The 24733-nt window shown below is 39.0% G+C and overlaps 1 protein-coding gene across 1 annotated transcript in view; it reads left to right on the forward strand.

The window, feature by feature from the left end:
• Gm7133 (predicted gene 7133) overlaps positions 1-24733 on the forward strand; it is a 147856-nt gene that overhangs the window by 59760 nt on the left and 63363 nt on the right. Inside the window, exons 7-8 of the mRNA XM_981711.4 lie at positions 15934-16078; positions 20962-21157. Coding sequence (XP_986805.2) covers positions 15934-16078; positions 20962-21157 — 341 coding nt within the window. The remainder of the gene's footprint in view (positions 1-15933; positions 16079-20961; positions 21158-24733) is intronic.

The raw sequence follows: 24733 nt of genomic DNA on the forward strand, positions 1-24733 counted from the left end.
AGGTGTGAGCCACCACTGCCCACCTTCTATATATGGTTATTTTATATGTTTACATTTCAAACGTTGTGCCCATTCCAGTTTTCCTGCTCCCTATGCCTCTGAGAGTGTGCTCCCCCACCCGTCCACTCCAACTTCACCACCCTAGCATCCCCCTTTGCTGGGGCATTGAGCCTTCACAGGAACAAGGGCCTTCCCTCCCATTGATGCCACATAAGGCAGTCCTTTGCTACATATTTGGCTGGAGCCATAGGGTCCCTCCAGTTGTATTCTTTAGTTGGTGGCTTAATCCCTGGGAGTTCTGGGGGGTTCGGTTAGTTGATATTGTTGTTCTTCCTATGGGGTTGCAAATCACATCATCTCCTTCACTCCTTCCCCAAACTCTTCCCTTTTGCAATTCTAATCACTCACCTGGTCTTCTGCAAGCATTCTCATCAGTATTTGACAGTTCTAGCAGAACATCTCTGAGAACTGCTCTACCAGGCTCCTGTCAGTAAGCACTTCTTGGAATCACCTTCTGGGTTTGGTGTCTGCAGATGGGATGGATACCTAGGTGAGACAATCTCTGGGTGGCCTTTCCTTCAGTCTGTGCTTCAGTCAGTCCCAGTATTTTCTTCTTTTTTCCATTTTTATTAAATATTTTCTTTATTTACATTTCAAATGTTATCCACTTTCCTAGATTCCCCTCCGAAAACCTCTTATACCCCCCACCATACCCCCACCCCACTCCACCCCCCTGCTCACCAACTAACCCAACGTGCTTCCTGACCCTGGCATTCCCATACACTGTGGAATAGAGACTTCACAGGACAAAGGGTCTCTCCTTCCATTGATAATCAACAAGGCCATACTCTGCTACATATGCAGCTGGAGCCATGAGTCCCACCATGTGTACTCTTTGTTTGGTGGTTTAATCCCTGGGATCTCTGGGGGTACTGGTAGGTTCATATTGTTGATCCTCCTATGGGGCTGCAAAACCCTTTAGCTCCTGACTCCTTTCTCTAGCTCCTCCATTGGAGACCCTGTGCTCAATCCAATGGTTGGCTAAGAGCATCCACTTCTGTATTTGTCAGGCACGGGTAGAGCCTTTCAGGAGACCACTATAACAGGCTTCTGTCAACAAGCACTTGTTGGCATCCACAATAGACTTTGGGTTTGGTGACTGTACATTAGATGGATCCCCATGTAGGGCAGTCTCTGTAAAGTCATTGCTTCAGTCTCTGCTTCACACTTTGTCTCTGTAACTTCTTCCATGGGTATTTTGTTCGCAGTTCTAAGATGGAGCAAAGAATCAGCACTCTGGCCTTCCTTCTTTTGGAGATTTATGTGGTTTGTGAATAATATCTTCTCTATTCTGAGCTTCTGTGATAATATCCACTTATCAGTGAGTGAATGCCATGAGTATTCTTTTGTGATTGGGGTACCTCACTCAGGATGATATTTTCTAGTTCCATCCATTTGTCTATAAATTTCATGCATTCATTGTTTTTAATAGCTGAGTAGTACTCCATTGTGCAAATGTACCACATTTTCTGTATCCATTCCTGTGATGAGGAACATCTGGGTTCTTTCCGGCTTCTGGCTATTATAAATAAGGTTACTATGAACATAGTGAAGCATTTGTCCTTACTACATGTTGGAGCAACTTCTGGGTATATGCCCAGAGTTGTATAGCTGAGTCATCAGGTAGTACTATGTCCAATTTTCTGAAGAACCATGTGATGGTTTGTATATCCTTGGACCAGGGAGTGGCACCATCTGAAGGTGTGGCCTTGTTGGAATAGGTGTGACCTGGTTGGAATGGGTGTGTCACTGTGGGTATAAGATCCTCACCCTAGTTGCCTAGAAGTCAGTCTTCCACTAGCAGCCTTTGGATGAAGACAGAACTCTCAGCTCCTCCTGCACCATGCCTGCCTGGATACTGCCATGCTCCCACCTTGATGATAATGGACTGAACCTCTGAACCTGTAAGCCAGCCTCAATTAAATGTTTTTTATAAGACTTGCCTTGGTCATGGTGTCTGTTCACAGCAGTAAAACCCTAACTAAGACAAACCACCAAACTGATTTCCAGAGTGGTTGTATCAGCTTGCAATCGAATTACCAATGGAGGAGTGTTCCTCTTTCTGCATAACATTGCCAGCATCTGCTGTCACCTGAGGGTTTGATTTAGGCATTTGACTGGTAGGAAGTGGAGTTGTTTTCATTTGCAATTCCATGATAACTAAGGATGTTGAACATTTTTTTAGGCGCTTCTCAGCCATTCATTATCCTCAGTTGGTATTTCTTTGTTTAGCTCTGCACCCTATTTATTAAGAAGATTATTTGGTTCTCTGGAGTCTAACTTCTTGAGTTCTTTGAATATATTGGATACTAGCCCTCTATCGGAGGTAGAATTGGTAAAGATCTTTTCCCAATCTGTTGGTTGTTGTTTTGTCCTATTGACAGTGTCCTTTGTCTTACAGAAGCTTTGCAATTTTATGAGTTCCCATTTGTTGAATCAACCAGTTGACCCAGCACCATTTGATGAAAATGCTGTCTTCTTTTCCAATGGATGGTTTTAGCTCCTTTGTCAAAGAACAAGTGACCATAGTTATGTGGGTTCGTTTCTGGGTTTTCCATTAAAGTCCATTGATATACCTGTCTGTCACTGTACCAATACCATGTTACGTCACGATTTTTATCACGAGTTTTATCACGATTGCTCTGTCATATAGCTTGAGGTCAGAGATGATGATTCCCCTGTAAGTTCTTTTATTGTTGAGAAGAGTTTTTGCTATCCTAGGTGTTTTGTTATTCCAGATGAATTTGCAAGTTGTTCTTACTCACTCTGTGAAGAATTGAGTTGAAATTTTGATGGAGATTGCATTGAATCTGTAGGTTGCTATTGGCAAGATGGCCATTTTTACTATATTAATCTTGCCACTCCATGAGCATGGGAGATCTTTCCATCTTCTGAGATCTTCTTTAATTTCTTTCTTCAGAGACTTGAAGTTCTTGTCATATAGATCGTTCACTTGCTTAGTTAGAGTCACACCAAGATATTTTATATTTGACTATTGTGAAGGAAGTCATTACCCTAATTTCTTTCTCAGTCTGTTTATCCATTGTGTCGAGAAAGGCCACTGATTTGTTTGAGTTGATTTTTATATCCAGCTACTTTGTTGAAGTTGTTTATCAGGGTTAGGAATTCTCTGGTGGAGTTTTTGGAGTCACTTAAGCATACTATCATATCATCTGCAAATAATGATATTTTGACTTCTTCCTTTCCAATTTGTATCCTTTGATCTCCTTTTCTTGCCTAATTGCTCTGGATAGGTCTTCAAGTACTGTATTGAATAGGTAGGGAGAACGTGGGCAGCTTTGTCTAGTCCCTGTTATTGGTGGGATTGCTTCAAGTTTCTTTCTAATTAGTTTGATGTTGGCTACTGGTATAGTGTATACTGCTTTTACTATGTTTAGCTTTGGGCCTTGAATTCCTGATCTTCCAAGACTTTTGTCATGAAGGGGTGGTGGATTTTGTCAAATGCTTTCTCAGCACCGAGTGTAATGATCATATGGATATTTTTATTTGAGTGTATTTATATAGTGGATTATGTTGATGGATTTCCTTATATTGAACCATCTCTACATCCCCGGGATGAAGCCTACTTGATGATGATGGATGATCATTTTGATCTGTTCTTAGATTCGGTTTGCGAGAATTTTATTGAGTATTTTTCCAATGATATTCATAAGAGAATTTGATCTGAAGTTCTCTTTCTTTTTTGGGTCCTTGTGTGGTTTAGGTGTCAGAGTAATTGTGACTTCATAGAACAAATCAGGTAGAGTACCTTCTGTTTCTATTTGGTGGAAAAGTTTGAGTATTGGTATTAGGTATTCTTTGCAAGTCTGATAGAACTCTTCACTAAACCCATCTAGTTTAGTTGGGAGACTAAGAATGACTGCTTCTATTTCTTTAGGGGATATGGGACTGTTTAGATCGTTTATGTGATCCTGATTTAACTTTCATACCTGTTATCTGTCTACAAAATTGTCCATTTCACCTAGATTTTTTTTCCAGGGTTTTTCTTTGAGTATAGGATTTTGCAGTTGGATTTGATGATTTTTAAAATTTCTTCCATTTATGTTGTTATGTCTCCCTCTTTTATCTCTGATTTTGTTAATTTGGATGCTGCCTCTGAGCCCTTTAGTTAGTCTATGGGTTTATCTATCTTGTTCATTCAAACAAAAAAAAAAACAGCCTTTGAGTTTGTTGATTTTTTTTTGTATTGTTCTGTTTGTTTTATATTTGGCTGTTTTCAGCCTTGAACTTTTTTATTTCCTGCTCTCTTGAGTGCTTTGCTTATTTATGTTCTAGAGCTCTCAGGTATGATGATAAATTACTAGTGTAAGATCTCTAAACTTTCTTTACCAGGGCACTTAGTGCTACAAAATTTCCTCATAGCATTGCTTTCATTGTGTTCCATAAGCTTCAGTATGATGTGTAAATATTTTCATTAAATTCCAAGAGGTCTTTCATTTCTTTCTTTATTTCTTCCTTGACTTAGGTGAACTTGATTTGAGAGTTGTTCAGTTTCCGAGTGTACATGGCCTTTCTGTTGTTTTGCTGTTATTGAAGACCAGCCTTAGGCCATGGTGATCTGATAAGATGTATGGTATTATTTCAATCTTCTTATATCAAATTTAGAGAAGGTAGCATGAAGTGCTGAAAATAAGGTGTATTTTCTTGTGGTGAAATGTTCTATAGACATCTGTTAAATCCATCTGTTCATAATCTCTATTAGTTTCAATGTGTCTCTGTTTAGTTTCTGTTTCAATGGCATGTCCATTGGTGAGAGTGGGGTGTTGAAGTCTCCCATTATTATTATGTGAGTTTCAATGCGTGTTTTTAGTTTTAGTAAAGTTTCTTTTATAAATGTGTGTGCCCTTGCACTTGGGTCATAGGTGTTCAGAATTGAGACTTTCTCTTGGTGTGTTTTCCCTTTGATGAATGTGAAATGTCCTTCTTCATCATGTTTGATAACTTTTGGTTGAAACTCTATTTTATTGGAAATTAGGATTGCAACTCCAGCTTGTTTTTGGGACCATTTGCTTAGAAAACCTTTTTCCATCCTTTTACTTTGAGATAGAGTCTGTTTTTGTTATTGAATACAAGTTGTGTTTCTTGTATGCAGCAAAACACTGGATCATGTTTGCATATCCAGTGTGTTAAATTATGAAGTTTTTTTTTTATAGGTGAGCTTGTTACACAATATGGAGAGATATTAAAGACAGATGGCTGTTGGGGTTGTTTGTTTGTTTTGTTTTGTTTTGTTTGTTTTGGGTTTTTTTGTAGGCTTTGTATGGTTGTGTTTCTCTACTTTTTGCTTTCTTGTGAGATGCTTAATACCTTTTCTTTGGTGTAGGTACTTTCCTTGTGTTGTAGCTTTCCTTCTAGGATCCTCTGTAGGGCTAGGTTTGTAGATAGATACTGTCTGAACTTGTTTTTGTTCCTGGAATATTTTGGTTTCTTCATCTATGTTGATTGAGAGTTTTGTTGTGTATAGTAGCCTGGGCTGGCATTTGTGTTCTTTTAGAATCTGCATTTACTCTGACCAGGCTCTTCTGGCTTTTAGTGTCTCTGTTGAGAAGTCTGGTGTAATTTTGATAAGTGTACCTTTGTGTGTTACTTGGTTATTTTCCCTTGCAGCTTTTGTGTGTGTGTGTGTGTGTGTGTGTGTGTGTGTGTGTGTGTGTGTTTTCTGTGCATTTAGTGTTAAGATTATTATGTGACAAAAGAATTTTCTTCTCTGCTCCCATTTATTTGGTTTTCCATAGGCTTCTTTATGAACACCTCTTTCTTTTGATAAGGGAAGGTTTGTTCTTTGATTTTATTGAACATGTTTTCAGGTCCTTTGAGCTGGGAGTCTTCACTCTCCTCTATTCCAATTATTCTTAGATTTGGTTTTTTCACTGTGTTGTAAATTTCCTGGATGTTTTGGGTTAGGAGGTTTTTGGTTTATTTTAATGTTTTGAATTTTCTTTGAAACTTGTGTCAGTATCTTCTTTGGTATATTCTATAACTGAGATTCTCTCTTCTATCTCTTGTATTCTGTTAGTGACACATCTGTAATTCTAATTCCACTGGGCTGTGGGACTTCCTGAGTGTTCTTACCAAATGCTCTGAGTACAGCAGATCTTCTGGGATGACTCAGGATATGGTGTCTTCAGGGAAGCAGACTAGCTAGAAGTCTCTCCCAGCAGACAGGACCTGAAGGAAGGGGCTTGTGAGTGCTTTCATGATTTCTTTCTCAGTATTTTCATTTGTCTACACAAATGTTACCATGTTTTATAGTTTGATGTTATACAAAACAAATTTTCTGCATTAAGGTATCTATTCTAACACTGTTTTGTATTGATTTTAGGCTTGTCTATACAGAAAAGCATAGACTCTTTTAACAGTGAAAATTGACCTTGTACATTGTTATTATATAGCTTTAAACTAACAAAAACATTACACTGTGGACTAAAATATAATTACAGAATTGTAAATAGTGCAGAAACTCATTTAAAAACAATACTTAAAAATTTCATGAAAAAATTCTAATCCAAACTATTTGTTTCAATAAGTACTTGGGTAAATTAACAGATATATAGTGATAATTCATGAAATGGCTATGTCCAGACAGAGGAGGGTGAGCAAGCAGTCTACAGAAGCAACACAGCTTCTGGGACAGACCCTGTTTCAGGCTCAAGACATCCAGGGACCTTCTCTGCTAGAGGAGAGGTGTCTGTCTGGGAGGGCTCTGACTGCCTGAGCAGGTGAGGGAGCCATCTTCTGTCCTGGGTCCATCAAAGATCAGGCTGTGCAGGTGAGAGTGTGGACTGCAGAAGTGACACAACTTCTGGGACAGGCAGAAGGTACACAGCTTCTGGGACAGACCCCTTTTTAGACTCCAGACATTCGGGCACCTTTCCTAGCCAGAGGAGAAGTGGCCATCTGGGAGGGCTCTGATCACTGGAGCAGGTGAGAGAGCCATCTTGTGTCCCGGGTCCCTTGGAGACCAGTCTGTGCAGGTGAGCATGCAGACTGCAGAAGCAACACATCTTCTGGAACAGGCCTGTTTTGGGCCTTCATCTTCTGGCCAGGAGGCAGGTCTGAATTCCAGAACACTGTGAACCTTCCCTGCAAGAGGAAAGCTTGCCTGCAGAGAGTAGTAAGACCACTGAGACTCCGAGGAGAGCTGGATTCCCAGGACTGCTGACAGAGGCTAACAGAATCAAAGGAGGAACAATCTCCAACCAGAGACAACTGTAACAATTAACACCAGAGATTACCAGATGGCCAAAGGCAAATGTAAGAATCTTACTAACAGAAACCAAGACCACTCACCATCATCAGAACCCAACACTCACACCTCAGCCAGTCCTGGATACCCCAACATACCCAAAAAGCAAGACTCAGATTTAAAATCATATCTCATGATGCTGGTAGAGGACTTTTAAAAGGGCATTAATAGCTCACTTAAAGAAATACAGGAGAACACTGCTAAAGAGGTAGAATTCCTTAAAGAATTACAGAAAAAAAACAAACAGGTGACTGAATTGAACAAAACCATCCAAGACCTAAAAAGGGAAGTAGAAACAATAAAGAAAGCCCAAAATGAGACAACTCAGGAGATAGAAATCCTAGGAAAGAAATAAGGAACCATAGATGCGAGCATCAGCACCAAAATACAAGAGATGGAAGAGAGAATCTCAGGTGCAGAAGATCCCATAGAGAACATCGGCACAACAATCAAAGAAAATGCAAAATGCAAAAAGATCCTAACTCAAAACATCCAGGAAATCCAGGACACAATGAGCAGACCAAACCTACAGATAATAGGAGTAGATGAGAATGAAGATTTTCAACTTAAAGGGCCAGCAAATATTTTCAACAAAATTATAGAAGAAAACTTCCCAAACCTAAAGAAAGACATGCCCATGAACATACAAGAAGCCTACAGAACTCCAAATAGACTGGACCAGAAAAGAAATTCCTCCCGACACATAATAATTAGAACAACAAATGCACTAAATAAAGATAGAATATTAAAAGCAGTAAGGGAGAAAGGTCAAGTAACATATAAAGGCAGGCCTATCAGAATTACACCAGACTTTTCACCAGAGACTATGAAAGCCAGAAGAGCCTGGACAGATGTTATACGGACACTAAGAGAACAAAAATGCCAGGCCAGGCTACTATACCCAGCCAAACTCTCAATTACCATAGATGGAGAAACCAAAGTATTCCATGATAAAACCAATTACACAATATCTTTCCATGAATCCAGCCCTTCAAAGAATAATAAAGGGAAAAAAATCCAACACCAGGACTGAAACTATACCCTAGAAAAAGCAAGAAAGTAATCCTTCCACAAACCTAAAAGAAAACAGCCACAAGAACAGAATCCCAACTTAAACAACAAAAATAACAGGAAACAACTATTACTTTTCTTTAATTTCTCTTAACATCAATGGACTCAATTCCCCCAATAAAAAGACATAGACTAAACACTGGCTACACAAACAGGACCCAACATTTTGCTGCTTACAGGAAACCCACCCAAGGGGAAAAGATAGACATTACCTCAGAGTGAATGGTTGGAAAACAATTTTCCAGGCAAATGGTCTGAAGAAACAAGCTGGAGTAGCCATTCTAATATCGAATAAAATTGACTTCCAACCCAAAGTTATCAAAAAAGACAAGAAGGGGCACTTTATACACATCAAAGGTAAAATCTACCAAGATGATCTAACTCTCAATTCTGAATATGCTCTAGATATAAGGGCAGCTATATTCATTAAAGAAACTTTAGCAAAGCTCAAAGCACACAGTGGAAACAAAGTGGAAACAAAAAGAACTATTCAAAGAATCAACCAAACGAGGAGCTGGTTCTTTGAGAAAGTCAACAAGATAGATAAACCCTTAGCCAGACTAACTAGAGGGCACAGGGACAGTATCCTAATTAACAAAATCAGAAAAGAAAAAGGAGACATAACAACAGAACCTGAGGAAATCCAAAACATCATCAAATCCTACAACAAAAGGCTATACTCAACAAAACTAGAAAACCTGGATGAAATGGATAACTTCATAAACAGATACCAGGTACCAAAGTTAAATCAGGATCAGATTAATGATCTAAACAGACCCATTTCCCCTAAAGAAATAGAAGCACTCATCAATAGTCTCCCAACCAAAAAAAAAAAAAAAAAGCCCAGGACCACATGGGTTTTGTGCAGAGTTCTACCAGACCTTAAAACTAGACCTAATTCCAACTCTCCTTAGACTATTCCACAAAGTAGAAACAGAAGGTACTCTACCCAATTCATTCTATGAAGGCACAATTACTCTGATACCTAAGCCACAAAAACATCCGACAAAGAAAGAGAACTTCAGATCAATTTTTTATGAATATTGATGAAAATACTCAATAAAATCCTGGCAAACCAAATCCAAAAACACATCAAAACAAGCAACCATCATGATCAAGTAGGCTTCATCCCAGGGATGCAGGGATGGTTTAATATATGAGAATCCATCAACATAATCTACAATATAAACAAACTCAAAGACAAAAACCACATGATCATCTTGTTAGATGCTGAGAAAGCATTTGACAAAATCCAGCACCCCTTCATGATAAAAGTCTTAGAAAGATCAGGAATTCAAGGCCCATACCTAAACATAATAAAAGCAATATACATCAAACTAGTAGCCAACATCAAATTAAATGAAGAGGAACTGGAAGCAATCCCACTAAAATCAGGGACTAGACAAGGTTGCCCACTTTCTCCCTACCTATTCAATATAGTACTTGAAGTCCTAAACAGCAATTCGACAACAAAAAAAGATCAAGGGGATACAAATTGGAAAGGAAGAAGTAAAAATCACTATTTGCAGATGATATGATAGTTGATATAAGTGATCCTAAAAATTCCACTAGAGAACTAAACCTGATAAACAGCTTCAGTGCAGTAGCTGGATATAAAATTAATTCTAACAAATCAATGGCCTTTCTCTACACAATGGATAAACAGGCTGAGAAAGAAATTAGGGAAACAACACCCTTCACAATAGTCACAAATAATATAAAATACCTTGGTGTGACTCTAAGGAAGTGAATGACATGTATGATAAGAACTTCAAGTCTCTGAAGAAAGTAATTGAAGAAGATCACAGAAGATGGAAAGATCCCCCATGCTCATAGATTGGCAGGATTAATATAGTCAAATGCCTATCCTTCCAAAAGCAATCTATAGATTCAATGCAATCCCCATCAAAATTCCAACTCAATTCTTCACTGAGTTAGAAGGGCAATTTGCTAATTCATCTAGAATAATAAAAAACCTAGGATAGCAAAAACTATTCTCAACAATTAAAGAACCTCTGGTGGAATCACCATGCCTAACCTTAAGCTGTACTACAGAGCAATTGTGATAAAAACTGCATGGTACTGGTACCGTTACAGACAGTTAGATCAATGGAATAGAATTGAAGACCCAGAAATGAATTCACATACCTATCTTCACTTGATCTTTGACTAGGGGGCTAAAATCATCCAGTGGAAAAAAGACAGCATTTTCAACAAATGGTGCTGGCACAACTGGCAGTTATCATGTAGACAAATGTGAATTGATCCATTTGTATTTCCTTTTTCAAAGCTCAAGTCTAAGTTGATTAAAGACCTCCATATAAAATCAGAGGTACTGAAATTTATAGAGGAGAAAGTGGGGGATAACCTCGAAGAAATGGGCACAGGGGAAAAATGCCTAAACAGAACAGCAATGGCTTGTGGTGTAAGATCAAGTATTGACAAATGGGACCTCATTAAATTGGAAAGTTTCTGTAAGGCAAAAGACACTCTCAATAAGACAAAAGGGTCACCAACAGAATGGGAAAGGATTTTTACCAACCCTAAATCTAATAGGGGGCTAATATACAATATATACAAAGAGCTCAAGAAGCTGGACACCAGAAATTCAAATAACCCCATTAAAAATGTGATACAGACCAGAAACTTAGAATACCCAAGATATGAGATACAATTTGAAAAACACATGGAACTCAAGAACGAAGACCAAAGTGTGGACACTATGCCACTTCTTAGAATTGGGAACAAAACACCCATGGAAGGAATTGCAGAGACAAAGTTTGGAGCTGAGACGAAAGGATGGACCTTCTAGAGACTGCCATATCTAGGGATCCATCCCATAATCAGATTCCTAAAGCTAACACAATTGCATACACTAGCAAGATTTTGCTGAAAGGACCCAGATATAGCTGTCTCTTGTGAGACTATGCCAGGGCCTAGCAAACACAGAAGTGGAAGCTCACAGTCAGCTATTGGATGGATCACAGGGCCCCCAATGGAGGAGCTAGAGAAAATAACCAAGGAGCTAAAGGGATCTGCAACCCTATAGATGGAACAACAATATGAACTAACCAGTAATCCCCGGAGCTCGTGTGTCTCTAGCTGCATATGTGTCAGAAGATGGCCTAGTTGGCCCTCAGTGGAGAGATAGGCCCACTGGTCATGCAAACTTCATATGCCTCAGTACAGGGGAACTCCAAGGCCAAGAAGTGGGAGTGGGTGGGTGGGGGAGTGGGTGGGGAAGCGCGTGGGGGACTTTTGGGATAGCATTGGAAATGTAAATGAAATAAATACCTAATTAAAAAAATGTGACACAGAGCTAAACAAAGAACTCTCAACTGAGGAACACCAAATGGCTTAGAAGCACCTGAAAAAAATTTCAACATCCTTAATCATCTGGGAAATGCAAATCAAAACAACATTGAGATTCCACCTCATACCAGTCAGAATGACTAAGATAAAAAATTCAGGTGACAGAAGATGCTGGCAAGGATGTGGAGAAAGAGGAACACTCCTCCATTGCTGGTTCAACTTCAGCTTGTTCAACCACTCTGGAAGTCAGTCTGGCGGTTCTTCAGAAAATTGGACATAGAACTACCAGAAGACCCAGCAATACCTCTCCTGTGCATATACACAGAAAAAGTTCCAACTGGTAATAAGAACACTTGCTCCATTATGTTCATAGCAGCCTTATTTATAATAGCCAGAAGATAGAAAGAACTCAGATGTCCCTCAACAGAGGAATAGATACAGAAAATGTGGTATATTTACACAACGGATTACTACTCAGCTATTAAAAACAATGAATTTATGAAATTCTTGGGCAAATAGATGTATCTGGAGGATATCATCCTTAGTGATGAACCCCAATCACAAAAGACGTCACTAGATATGCACTCACTGATAAGTGGATATTAGCCCAGAAACTTAGAATACCTGAAGTACAATATGGAAAACACAAGAAAATCAAGGAAAAGGAAGAGCAACGTGTGGATACTTCATTTCTCCTTAGAATAGTGGACAAAATTCCCATGGAAGGAGTTACAGAGACAAAGTTTGGAGCTAAGACAAAAGGATGGACTACCAAGAGACTACCGCACCAGGATTCGTCCCATAATCAGCCACCAAACCCAGACCCTATTGCATATGCTAGCAAGATTTTGCTGAAATGAACCTGATATAGCTGTCTCATATGAGGCTATGCCAGTGCCTGGCAAATACAGAAGTGGATGCTCACAGTCATCTATAGGATGGAACACAGGACCCCCAATTGAGGAGCTACAGAAAATACCCAAGGAGCTGAAGGGATCTGCAACCCTATAGGTGGAACAACAATATGAACTAACCAGTACCCCCTGGAGCTTGTGTCTCTAGCTGCATATGTAGCAGAAGATGGTCTAGTCGGCCATCATTGGGAAGAGAGGCCCCTAGGTCTTGCACACTTTCTATGCCCCACTACAGGGGAACGCCATGGCCAAGCAGTGGGAGTGGGTGGGTCGGGGAGCAGGGCGGGGAGAGGTTATAGGGAACTTTCAGTAGAGCATTTGAAATACCTCTTCTGGGCATATATCCAGAAGATGCCCCAACCGGTAAGAAGGACACATGCTCCACTATGTTCATAGCAGCCTTATTTATAATAGCCAGAAGTTGGAAAGAACCCAGATGCCCCTCAACAGAGGAATGGATACAGAAAATGTGGTACATTTACACAATGGAGTACTACTCAGCTATTAAAAAGAATGAATTTATGAAATTCCTAGCCAAATGGATGGACCTGGAGGGCATCATCCTGAGTGAGGTAACCCAATCACAAAGGAACTCGCACAATATGTACTCACTGATAAGTGGATATTAGCCCAGAAACTTAGGATACCCAAGATATAAGATATAATTTGTTAAATACATTAAACTTAAGAGAACAAAGACCAAAGTGTGGACACTTTGCTCCTTCTTAGAATAGGAAACAAAACACCCATGGAAGGAGTTACAGAGACAAAATTTGGAAGTGTGACGAAAGGATGGACCATCTAGTGATTGCCATATCCAGAGATCCATCCCATGATCAGCTTCCAAACGCTGACACCATTGCATACACTAGCAAGATTTTGCTGAAAGGACCCAGATATAGCAGTCTCTAGTGAGACTAGGCCAGGGCCTAGCAAACACAGAAGTGGATGCTCACAGTCAGGTATTGAATGGACCTCAGGGCCCCCAATGGAGGAACTAGAGAAAGCACCCAAGGAACTAAAGGGAACTGCAACCCTATAGGTGGAGCAACAATATGCACTAAGCAATACCCCGGAGCTCTTGTCTCTAGCTGCATATGTATCAAAAGATGGCATAATAGGCCATCACTTGAAAGAGAGATCCATTGGACTTGCAAACTTTATATGCCCCAGTACAGGGGAATGCCAGGGCCAAAAAGGGGAAGTGGGTGGGTAGGGGAGTGGGGTGGGTATGGGGGACTTTTGGTATAACATTGGAAATGTAAATGAGCTAAATACCTAATAAAAATGGAAAAAAAAGAAATGTAAATCAAGAAAATATCTAATATAAAAAAGAAATGGCTATGTTCATGCATGAAATATTTAGTCTAATAATCTATTAATGAAATACAAAGATAATCACATGGCATTTATAGTTTAAAGAATAACAATGCCCTCATTTGAATCCAAATAAAGCACAATTATAGACAACTTCATAATTCATTATCTGTGTGAATATATATTCATAGTATAAGAATTATTAGCTACATGATATAAGCAATGCAAGATTACTGTTTATGTATAAAATAATAAATATCAGAATTCCCACATCACATTATGTACACAGATTGTTTTCAGGATCACAGAATTTTTTAGATAATATAAAATAGTTAATGATGACTTTGCAATATATAGAGAATATAAAAGAGGAAATGCATTTTAAATATGTTTCAAGTAATGTAAAGCATAAAATATATAGGTTAGGTAACATACCGGCAAATTGTTTCTCATATGAATTAATCTATAGGCAGTAGAGTAGATTAGTAATGGCTACTGAAAAGAAAGGAGTTAATACTTAGAATAAATAGGGAATTCTTAGGTAATCAATGCAAACCACAAGGAAGTGTTATTGAATTGCACACGCATTCACTCAAACACCTAAATTATTTGGACAAACCCACAGTTTTGTGTTTATTGGCATATAGATACTCACGTGTGTTCAGGTTCACCTGGAAATATGTACGCCTACATGTGCTATCCAGGTGACTTCAGGTGTGCTTCCTCGGGAGCTATCCACCTTTAATTTCTTTTTTGAAACACGCCAGCCTGGAACTTGATGTGTAGGCTAAACTAGCTTGCTAATAGGCCTCAGGGCCATCCCCTCTCCCCATTTCTCAGCACTGATATTATGAGTGTGTACAGCCCTGTCTGTCATCTTTTAAATATGAGTTATGGGGGATAAGTTCAGATCCTTGAGAAGAGCAAGTATTTTACCAACTGAGGCATATCTCCAGCCCCCAAAAGGCCAATTTACTTGAAACCATAGAAACACACACACACACACACACACACACACACACACAAATACTACCTTGTGTCTATCTGTATCAAAAAATGTAGAGGCCTACAAACATTAACAATGATGATCAAATATTTCTAATTAAGTGGTCTGTTTATAACTTCTAATTATGTGACAAAACTAACTATACTAACAAAACTGTCTTATTTATAAGTGCAAAATTTTGATGAGGCTTTTTCTCCTGAGATTCACATGGGGTGATTAAAGTGCTCACAGTCTGAAGGATGGAGTTATCTAGAGGCTTCTTTGTTCTTATATTCAATCTATTAATGGCTAGGTTTCAGAATACTCAGATGTAGTCTTCTTGCACCTGAATCACCTTCCCATGCTTAGTGACTTAATGGTAGAATTGTACAGTTCTGCAAGGGCTTGCGAAACTTTAAGTATTTTTCTGATGAAATGTAGAGTAAATGTTTCCTCATTAGGAAACTGGGATCTCTGATACTGAGGTGCTATTATATAAAGATAGAACCTGAAGAAAATTCTGAATGAAATTATGAAATAAAGTGCTCGTAAACCTTGTACCCGAAAGTCCTTCCAAGGATACAGAAGTCTGAAGCTGGTTTGCCACAGGAAATTGAGAGTACATGCATACAGATGTATAATTTAACCATGGTTGTGACATTTGTGAGTTTAAGAAGACTTAAATAATTAATCCTATTGGAACCAATAAATAAAATGTAACCACATGATGCAAAATTAGACAGTACTTAGCAGTTGACATAGGTAAATGCTTATAAATATGAATGTATCTAATAAGATACTGAGAGATACATTCAACAAGGCACCTGATCCATAGGTAAAAGCCATATCTGCTGTAAAGAGAAAACAAAGTTTTAGTCTCTTATGGAATGTGTCTACTAGGGAATTATATAGATTTTCATAATTTCAATCATTAGAATTAGACTATAGACAGACAGTGCTGCATGTGATGAGGTAAAATCATTTTGATGTGACCTGCTCTGTTTCAGTGTCTATTAAGGAACCCGCTGGTGCTGACTCAGATATTCTGCAAAGTCACAGAGTCTATGACTTTTAAGGCATCTTCACATTATTTGCCCCTATATTTACAAACTCAGTCTGTAATGACGCCGAGGTCTGCTGGTATGCTCACAGGTAGATATTTCTTCTTTCTGGGTTTATTTCACATTTTTCACAATGTACAAATTTAAGTGTGATATATATTTAGGACATATGTCCTGTTAGCAGAAAACAGAAAGTATAGTGTACTTGAGTGCATTTGCTGAAACTATCAAAAGAGGAACACACCCAACACCACATAAATATTTTTAATACATAAAATTTCATAATGTACCTTCTATAGCTCATTATCTTCCTGCCTCCCTTCCTACATAACTGCCCATTTCCTTTCCCCTCCCAGTGAAGAAACAACTGTTCTCACACCACAGGCTATCCTCCTTTTAACTGCTTCTATAACTTTCTTCTTGTACTCACTGTACAAGTATTCTTCTTGTACTTCTTGAGTACTCTGTCTGTACTCAAAAGTTTTTCTAAATATGCACATTGACTACTGATTCTTCTGTTTCTTTCACCAGAAACTGTATGTTTCAGATTCAGATTGGTCTGAACTTAATGTATTGTAATTATGCTGCGGTATTCTGTCTTCTTAACTGCAAAATGTAATAGGAACCTATAATCTTAATAAGCCCATATAAATGGACATGCAATTCAGGTAATTTATTTACAAGTCATATGCCTAGATTGGGCTATAGTAACTTATTACCCAGTTATAAAGACTCTTGCTCCTTGCTATTTCTCCTGGCTATGCAGTTCTGATCCAGGGCTGCTTCCTCCTGCTCTGTCTTCCTGTTCTTCCCGACCACCTCTTGCTTTCTGTCTCTCCTTGGAGAATCATATCACTATGTGACACTGACAAATCATTGACAGATTTATCCTTCTCATGCAGTCTGCCCTGCTGTAGTCTTGAACATAGTAGAACATAGATGTAGATGTGGTCTACACTACTGTTATGTTTTCCTCTCTATTGCGACTTTGTGTATATTTGCCCTTGGGACTAGCCTCAGCCACTCCTCTTTTTCCCTACTGATGAATAAGTGGGATTGATGTCTTCCCCTTATCACTAAGTAATTTTCCCATTTGGTTCAAGTAAGACTGAACTGTGGCTGAAACTAAATTAATTCTTCAGTAAATATAGCTCAGGGATACAACAGTTCATTATACACTGTGCACTGGGTTGATCCCTGGTTCATATATGACAGAGGAAATAAGGCAAAAGTGATGTTTAAAATAAAATTATAAATAGAAAAGGGAATTGAAAGGTTAGATGCCACTAAATGAAGGAACTACCTGCCTAGGACACATGAAAATTCCCAGCAATTAAATAAAGAACAAAAGAATTCTTCATTTAGCTCTTTACCCAATTTTTAATAGGGTTATTTGGTTCTCTGGAGTCTAACTTCTTCAGTTTTTTTTATATATTGGATATTAGCCCTCTATCTGATGTAGGGTTGGTAAAGATCTTTTCCAATCTGTTGGTTGCCATTTTATCCTATTGACAGTGTCCTATGCGTTATAGAAGCTTTGCAATTTTAAGAGGTCCCCTTTATTGATTTTTTTTTTATCTTAGAGCATAAGCTATTGGTGTTCTGCTTAGGAAGTTTTCCCCTGTGCCCATGTGTTTAAGACTCTGACCCACTTCCTCTTCTATTAGTTTTCTTGTGTCTGGTTTTATGTGGATGTCCTTGATCCACTTGGCCTTGAGTATTGTACGAGATAAAAATGGATGAATTTGCATTCTTCTACATGCAGACTTTAAGTTGAACCAGTATCATTTGTTGAAAATGTTGTCTTTTTACCATTGGATAATTTTAGCTCCTTTGTCAATTTTCAAGTGACCATAGGTATGTGGGTTAAATTCTGGGTCTTCAGTCTCAATTGAGGAATATCAAATGGCTCAGAAGCACCTAAAGTAATGTTCAACATCTTAGTCATCAGGGAAATGCAAATCAAACAACCCTGCGATTCCCCCCTCACACCAGTCAGATTGGCTAAGATCAAAACATCAGGTGACAGCAGATGCTAGCTAGGATGTGGAGAAAGAGGAACACTCCTCCATGGTTTGTGGGATTACAAGGTGGTACAACCACTCTGGAAATCAGTCTCATGGTTACTCAGAATATTGGATATAATACTACCTGAGGACACATCTATACCATTCCTGGGCATATACCCAGAAGCTACTCCAACATTTGACAAAGACACATGCTCTACTATGTTCTTAGCAGCCTTATTTCTAATAGCCAGAAGCTGTAAACAACCCAGATGTTCCTTAACAAAGGAATGGATACAAAAAATGTGGTGTACTTACACCGTGTAGTTCTACTCACCTATTTAAAACAACGAATTCTTGAAATTCTTAGAAAAATGGATGGGATTAGATAATATCATCCAGAGTGATATAACCCAGACACAAAAGAAAACACATTATGTACTCATTGATAAGTGGATATTATACTAAGAGCTCATAATACCCAAGATACAATTCAGAGACCATGTGAAACTCAAGATGACAGAAGACCAAAGTGTATATGCTTCAGTCCTTCTTAAAAGGGGGAGAAAAATACTCTTGGAATGAAATATGAAGACAAAGCATGGAGCAGAAACTGAAGGAAAGGCGATCCAGAGACTGTCCCACCTGTGGATCCATCCAATATATAGACTCTAAACCCATATACTACTGTGGATACCAAAAAGTGTATGTTGACTAGAGCCTGATATACCTGTCCCCTGAAAGGCTCTGCCAGAACCTGGCAAATACAGAGGCAGATGCTCACAGACAACCATTGGACTGAGCACTGGGTCCCCAATGGAGGAGTTAGAGAAAAGACAGTAGGAGTGGAAGGGATTTGAAACCCATGGGAAGAAAAACAATATCAAATAACCAGACCCCCTCACCCACAGCTCCCAGGAACTAAAGATTACATATGGATGCACCATGGCTCCAGCTGCATATGTAGCAGAAGATGGCCTTCTTGGACATCAATGGGAGGAGAGGCCAGACTGCGCTTAACATCTGACAAATGCATTGACTATACTCACCAGATTTGTTAAGTATACAATACCCTGCCCATGGGATACTGATGGTAAAGTGGTGGGTCTGTCTGCAAACATGAGCATAGGAGGAATATAGGCTACTTTAGGTTTATCTTCACTTAGGAAGTGTTACTCTGTACAAAGAATATGTAGACAGTGTTTCTGCTACAGCAAGATCTTCTCACTGAAGAGTAAAGTTTGGCAGTCTATGGACCATACAGAATTGATACATATTTGCTCTGAAGGCTTTTGGTTTGGTTTTGCAAACTGAGGTACAGGTAACATCCAAGAAATGAGGAATGTCTGAAACACCTCCTACAGTGTGTGTGAGCATAAACCTGTCAGTATGTTGAGTCTGAGACACTTGCCCAAGGTATAATTTTCTTATTGCCTGGGATGGCTGCTTACCCAGCTATGCACTTAAGTATCCACAAAAAGTCTGAAATTGCCGGGCGGTGGTGGCACACGCCTTTAATCCCAGCACTCAGGAGGCAGAGGCAGGCAGATTTCTGAGTTCAAGGCCAGCCTGGTCTACAGAGTGAGTTCCAGGGCAGCCAGGACTACACAGAGAAACCCTGTCTTAAAAAAAACAAAAAGAAAAAAAAAAAAAAAAAGGAGTCTGAGATTCTTCTGAGAAGTCCGAGACTATACTAGGATTTACAAAGTCTGTGAATTGCTACGTCCCTGGCCACAGAACTTCCCCCCAGGAAGATCTATATCTGAGTTTTCATGAATCTTCGTGTTAAATTCTTCTCTGAAGCCAGGTTGCTTTCCTCCTCCACACCTGGTATGTAGTTAAGCTTTTTGTGTTCAGTTTGCAGCTTTCCGTGTCACATCTTGCCTTCCACTGTTACTTTCCTGCCTAGGAACAGGAAGTCCACCTCCCTTTTAAACTTTGTATTTGAGGAGCAAGGATATTTGCTCACCCTGCTTTGTCACTTTCCCTAGTCTGTGGAATCCTTTAGGTTTTGTTTCCTGTGCAGACAACTTCCCATATTCACCCATTCTTCCTTCCATGACAAGTTCCAAGTGTACTATTTTCTTTCCAGTCCACGGAAGAGAAAGCTATTCCTGAGTGTCCCTATACCACCCACCACCTTGGATCTGAACGTGAAATTTTATTTTATCAAATGTGTGTTTCATTATATTAGCCACATTTCGTTTGTTTGTTTTTTCTCAAACTCCATCTTTATTCCTTCCTTTCCCTTCACTTTTTCCATTTTTATGAAACATTTAATTTGTAAGTATTTATTATGGTATGATGTAATATTGTGTATGTGTGTTGTTATTGGTGTTTTGTTCTCTATCTTACATGTACACACAGTGACCTACATTTGGAGCTGATTGGACTGTATTAGTGTGTCAGTTTACTATGTTACACTTACTTTTCTATTTCTCTTCTTTTGCTTCTTTCCAGTTCATATTCTTCTTGTGATTTCCTCTTTCTAATATGCTTAAATAGAAAAAAAAAACATACATTATTAAAGGCAATCTAGAGTCTCAGATTGTTATAAAAATATTCATGTTGACCATCTTAGAGAGACCTCAGTGAGTCAGATCATCCTATTATTTTAGTTAAGTCTCCAGATACGTGCCATACTTTCAAGTGGAACAGTAATGATACCTCTCAGTAAGGAAAATCCTAATTTGTATGTGGCATGGACTATGTTTCTGTCTTATTAAGTTACTTAGTGTTTAGGAGTAAAACATCTCTATCAGAACCTGTAGTCCTATAATTTCACCATAACCATTCACATGTATATGTTATAATGTCCAGATTTATTCAAATACCACATCTTGGTTTGTTTTCTGTCTCTTGGTTTGTTTTAAAATCTATGCTACACTAGACGGAATGATATTGATGTGTAATTTTTTTGTAAGTCTCACCAGATTATGTTTAACAGTACTTTCTTTTCATTTCTCAGGAATGTTTATACTTCCAGGATGTATTATTGGCCGTTTTGTGGGAGGTTATATTGTTGACAAATTGCAAATGAGTATTAAGAACAAACTTAAATTTATAATAACAGTATCTGTTGTATCAATTATGCTTTTCCTATTACTGATTTCTGTGGAGTGTGAAACTGCAAAATTTTCTGGAATCAATGAAGATTATGATGGGTAAATATATATATATATATATTTGTAGACTATATACTTTAGTCATAACTGAAGGGATATTTTCTATACTAATATCAGTAACTACATAAATATATAACTTTCAAATATTAATCATGCGAATGAAATGTCAAATGTGATTTTTCTTCTTATATAACTAATACATATCTCATAGAGATATTTGTGTATCATGCATTTATTAGTGATTTATGATCAAAACTAGAACTTTATGTTAGCGTGTGCAAAATGTAACAGATTTTACTAAAATATCTGTAACTTAGTTTTACCTTGTGTTCTTGAATTGATGGGTCTAGTAAACATCACAGAATGGATTATATATATGTATATTTGAGCATGTGCATAAACATTTATATGAAATATCCAAAGTTCAAAGGACTTGACATGAGTTCATATTAAATATTGGACAACATAAAAGTACCTGTAAACCAAAGGACTAAGCAAATGAAATGATAAAAGGTAATTATAGCACTTTCAACTATATTGGAATAGCATATTGACAAACCACTGTTCAATAAATGCTACTCAACCTGATCACGAGGCTATAAAACATGATTTTAAAGTTACTCCTTTTTTTAATTTAATTTTGATTTTGTTTTGTTTTGTTTTACATATTCATTTTATGTCCTGCTCACTGCCCCTCCCCCTAAGTCAATCCATCCTAGAGTCCTTCCCACATCCCCCTTCCTCTTCTCCTCTGACCAAGTCAAGCCTTCCCTTGGTACCCCTCCACCCCACACCTTAGCATTACAAGTCTCTGTGAGGCTATGTAATTTCTCTTACACAGAGGCAAGACATGGTAGCCCAGCTAGAACATACCCTACGTATGGACAACAGCATTTTGGACAACAGCATTTGGGATAGCCCCTGTTCTAATTGTTCTAGACCTACATGAAGACCAAGCTGCACATCTGCTACATATGTACATGGAGGCCTAGGTCCAGCATGGGCATGTTCTTCTTTGGTGATTTGTACTCAGAGAGAACCCCAAGGGTCTATGATAGTTGATTCTGTTGGTTTTCCTATGGAATTCATATCACCTTTGGAACCCACAGTACTTCCTCCTATTCTTACATAAGGGTTTCCAAACCCCGTCCATTCTTTAGCTGTGGGTGTCTGTATCTGCCTGAGTCAACTGCTGGGTGGGGCCTCTTTCAGGACAAAATGTTCCTGTCTCTAATCATAACAGTATCATTAATAGTGATAATGATTGGTACTAGCCTATGGAGTGGATTTAAAATTGGGCCATTTTCTCAGTCTTTGCTCCATTCCCAATGCCTGCATTTCTTGTACATAGAATAAAGTTTGGTTGAGTGTTTTGTAGATGGGATGGTGTCTCTATTTCTTCACTGGTGTTCCTGTGTGGCTGCAGCAGGTAGCCTCTTCAAGTTCAAAATCCCCCATTGATTCATGGGCACCTCCCTTATCCCAGGTCTCTGTCTCATCCTGGACCTCCTCACCCCTATCACTTGCAGATTTCCATTCATTTTCATGGCTCTGTAGTCACCTCTGCTGTCCTTCCCCACACCTGATCCGGAACCCCCCATTACCATCCCTACCCCTCTTCCACCTAGTTCCCTCCCTCCATCTGCCTCTTTTCGCTATTTTATTCCCCTTCTGAGTGAGATTCAAGCTTCCTCTCCTGGGTCTTCCTTCTTATTTAGCTTATTTCAGTCTGTGGAGTATAGCATGGTGCATATATTTTACAGCTAATATCCAAGTATAAGTGAGTACATGCATGTCTTTTGGGGACTGGATTACCTCACTCAGAATGATATTTTGCATTTCATCCATTTGCCTGCATGATTCATGGTGTCTTTGTTTTTTAATACTGAAGCATATCTGATTGTGTAGATATACCATCTATCTATTTTTCAGGTGGTGGACATTTAGGATGTTTCTCTCTTCTGGCTATTATGAATAAAGATGTTATGAAAACAGTCCAGCAAGTGACTTTGTGGGATGTTGGAGCACCATTTGGGTATATAATCAGGAGTGCTATTGCTGAGTTTTGAGGAAGAACTATTCCCAGTTTTCTGAGAAACCACCAAATTGATAGCTAAAGCGATTGTACAACATTGTTCTCCCACTAGCAGTGAAGTTTCCCCCTTGCTCCACATCCTTGCCAGCACTTACTATCTCTTGAGTTATTGGTCTTTGCCTTGTGATGGTTGCATAATAGAACTTCAAGTGTTGTTTTGATATGCATTTCCCTGATGACTAAGGAAACTGAACATTGCTTTAAATGTCTCTTGGTCATTCAAGATTCCTCTGTTGAGAATTATGTTTAGCTCTGTACACCCTTATTAAAAATTGGATTATTTGGGTTGTTGGTGTCTAACTTCTTGAGTTCTTTATAAATTTGGGGTACTAGCCCTCAGTCAGGTATAGGGTTGAAGATCCTTTCTCAATCTATAGGCTCCTGATATGTTCTTGTTCTTGCCTTATAGAAGCTTTGCAGTTTCATGTGCTCTCATTTATCAAATTTTAATATTACAGCCTGAGAAGTTTGTGTTCTGTTCAGGAAGTTTTCTCTCATACCAATGAATTCAAGGGTATTTTCTACTTTCTCTTATATGAGATTTATTGTATCTGTTTTTATTTTTTGTTAATCACCCCATTCGTTTACATCTTAAATTATATCCATCTTCCCAGTTACCCCTCCTCAACCCCATCATCTAACATCTGCCCTCTCCCCCTCACCTTTTCCTCTATGAGAGTGTGCCTACACACACCCACTCACTCCCGACCCACTGCTGCAGAATCCCCCTACACTGGGGCATCAAACCTCCACAGAACCAAGGGCCTTCTGTCCCATTAATGCCAGATAAGACCATCTTCTAATACGTATGCATCTAGAGCCCTATACACTTCCTAGTTGGTGGTCTAGTCCCTGTGAGAACTAGCTGGTCCAGCCAGCCAACATTGTTCATCCTATGAAGTTGCGATACATTTCTGCTCTGTCAGTCCTTCCACCACCAAACAGACCCAACCAGGGTCTCAAGCTCACTCTGATGGTTGGCTCCAAGCATATGCATTGGTCAGGTCATGGTAGAGCTTCCAGGAGAACAGCCACATATTAGGTAACTGTCAGCAAGCTCCTCTTGGCAACAGGCAAAGTGTTGGGGTTTGGTGTCTGCAGACAAGATAGATCCCCGGGTGAGGCCATACCTGGATGTCCCTTCCTTTAGTCCCTGTTTCATTTTTTATCCCTGCATTTCTTTACTTTTGACAGGAACATTTCTGGGTTAAAATTTTTGACATGACTGGGTGCCCCATCTCTCCACTGGGGGGCCGTGACTATCTACTGGAGGTAGACTCGACAGGTTCTATCTCCCCCTAGCTGCTCATTTTGGCTAGAGTCATCCCTGCTGGGTCCTGGGAGCCTCTTGCTTCCCTGGCATCTGAAAGTTCCCAGTGGCTACAGCCAAGTTTTTATGCCCTGCTGCTACATAATTTTATTTGATTCCCTGACTCTCTGGACCTCTTTCTTGCCCCCACTCCAGTACCTGATCCTGCCACCTCTTTTTTTCCCTCCCCTTCCTCTCTCTCTCTCAAGTC

The sequence above is a fragment of the Mus musculus genome, chromosome 1, assembly GCF_000001635.26.
Source record: "Mus musculus strain C57BL/6J chromosome 1, GRCm38.p6 C57BL/6J".
Taxonomy (NCBI): Eukaryota; Metazoa; Chordata; class Mammalia; order Rodentia; family Muridae; genus Mus; species Mus musculus.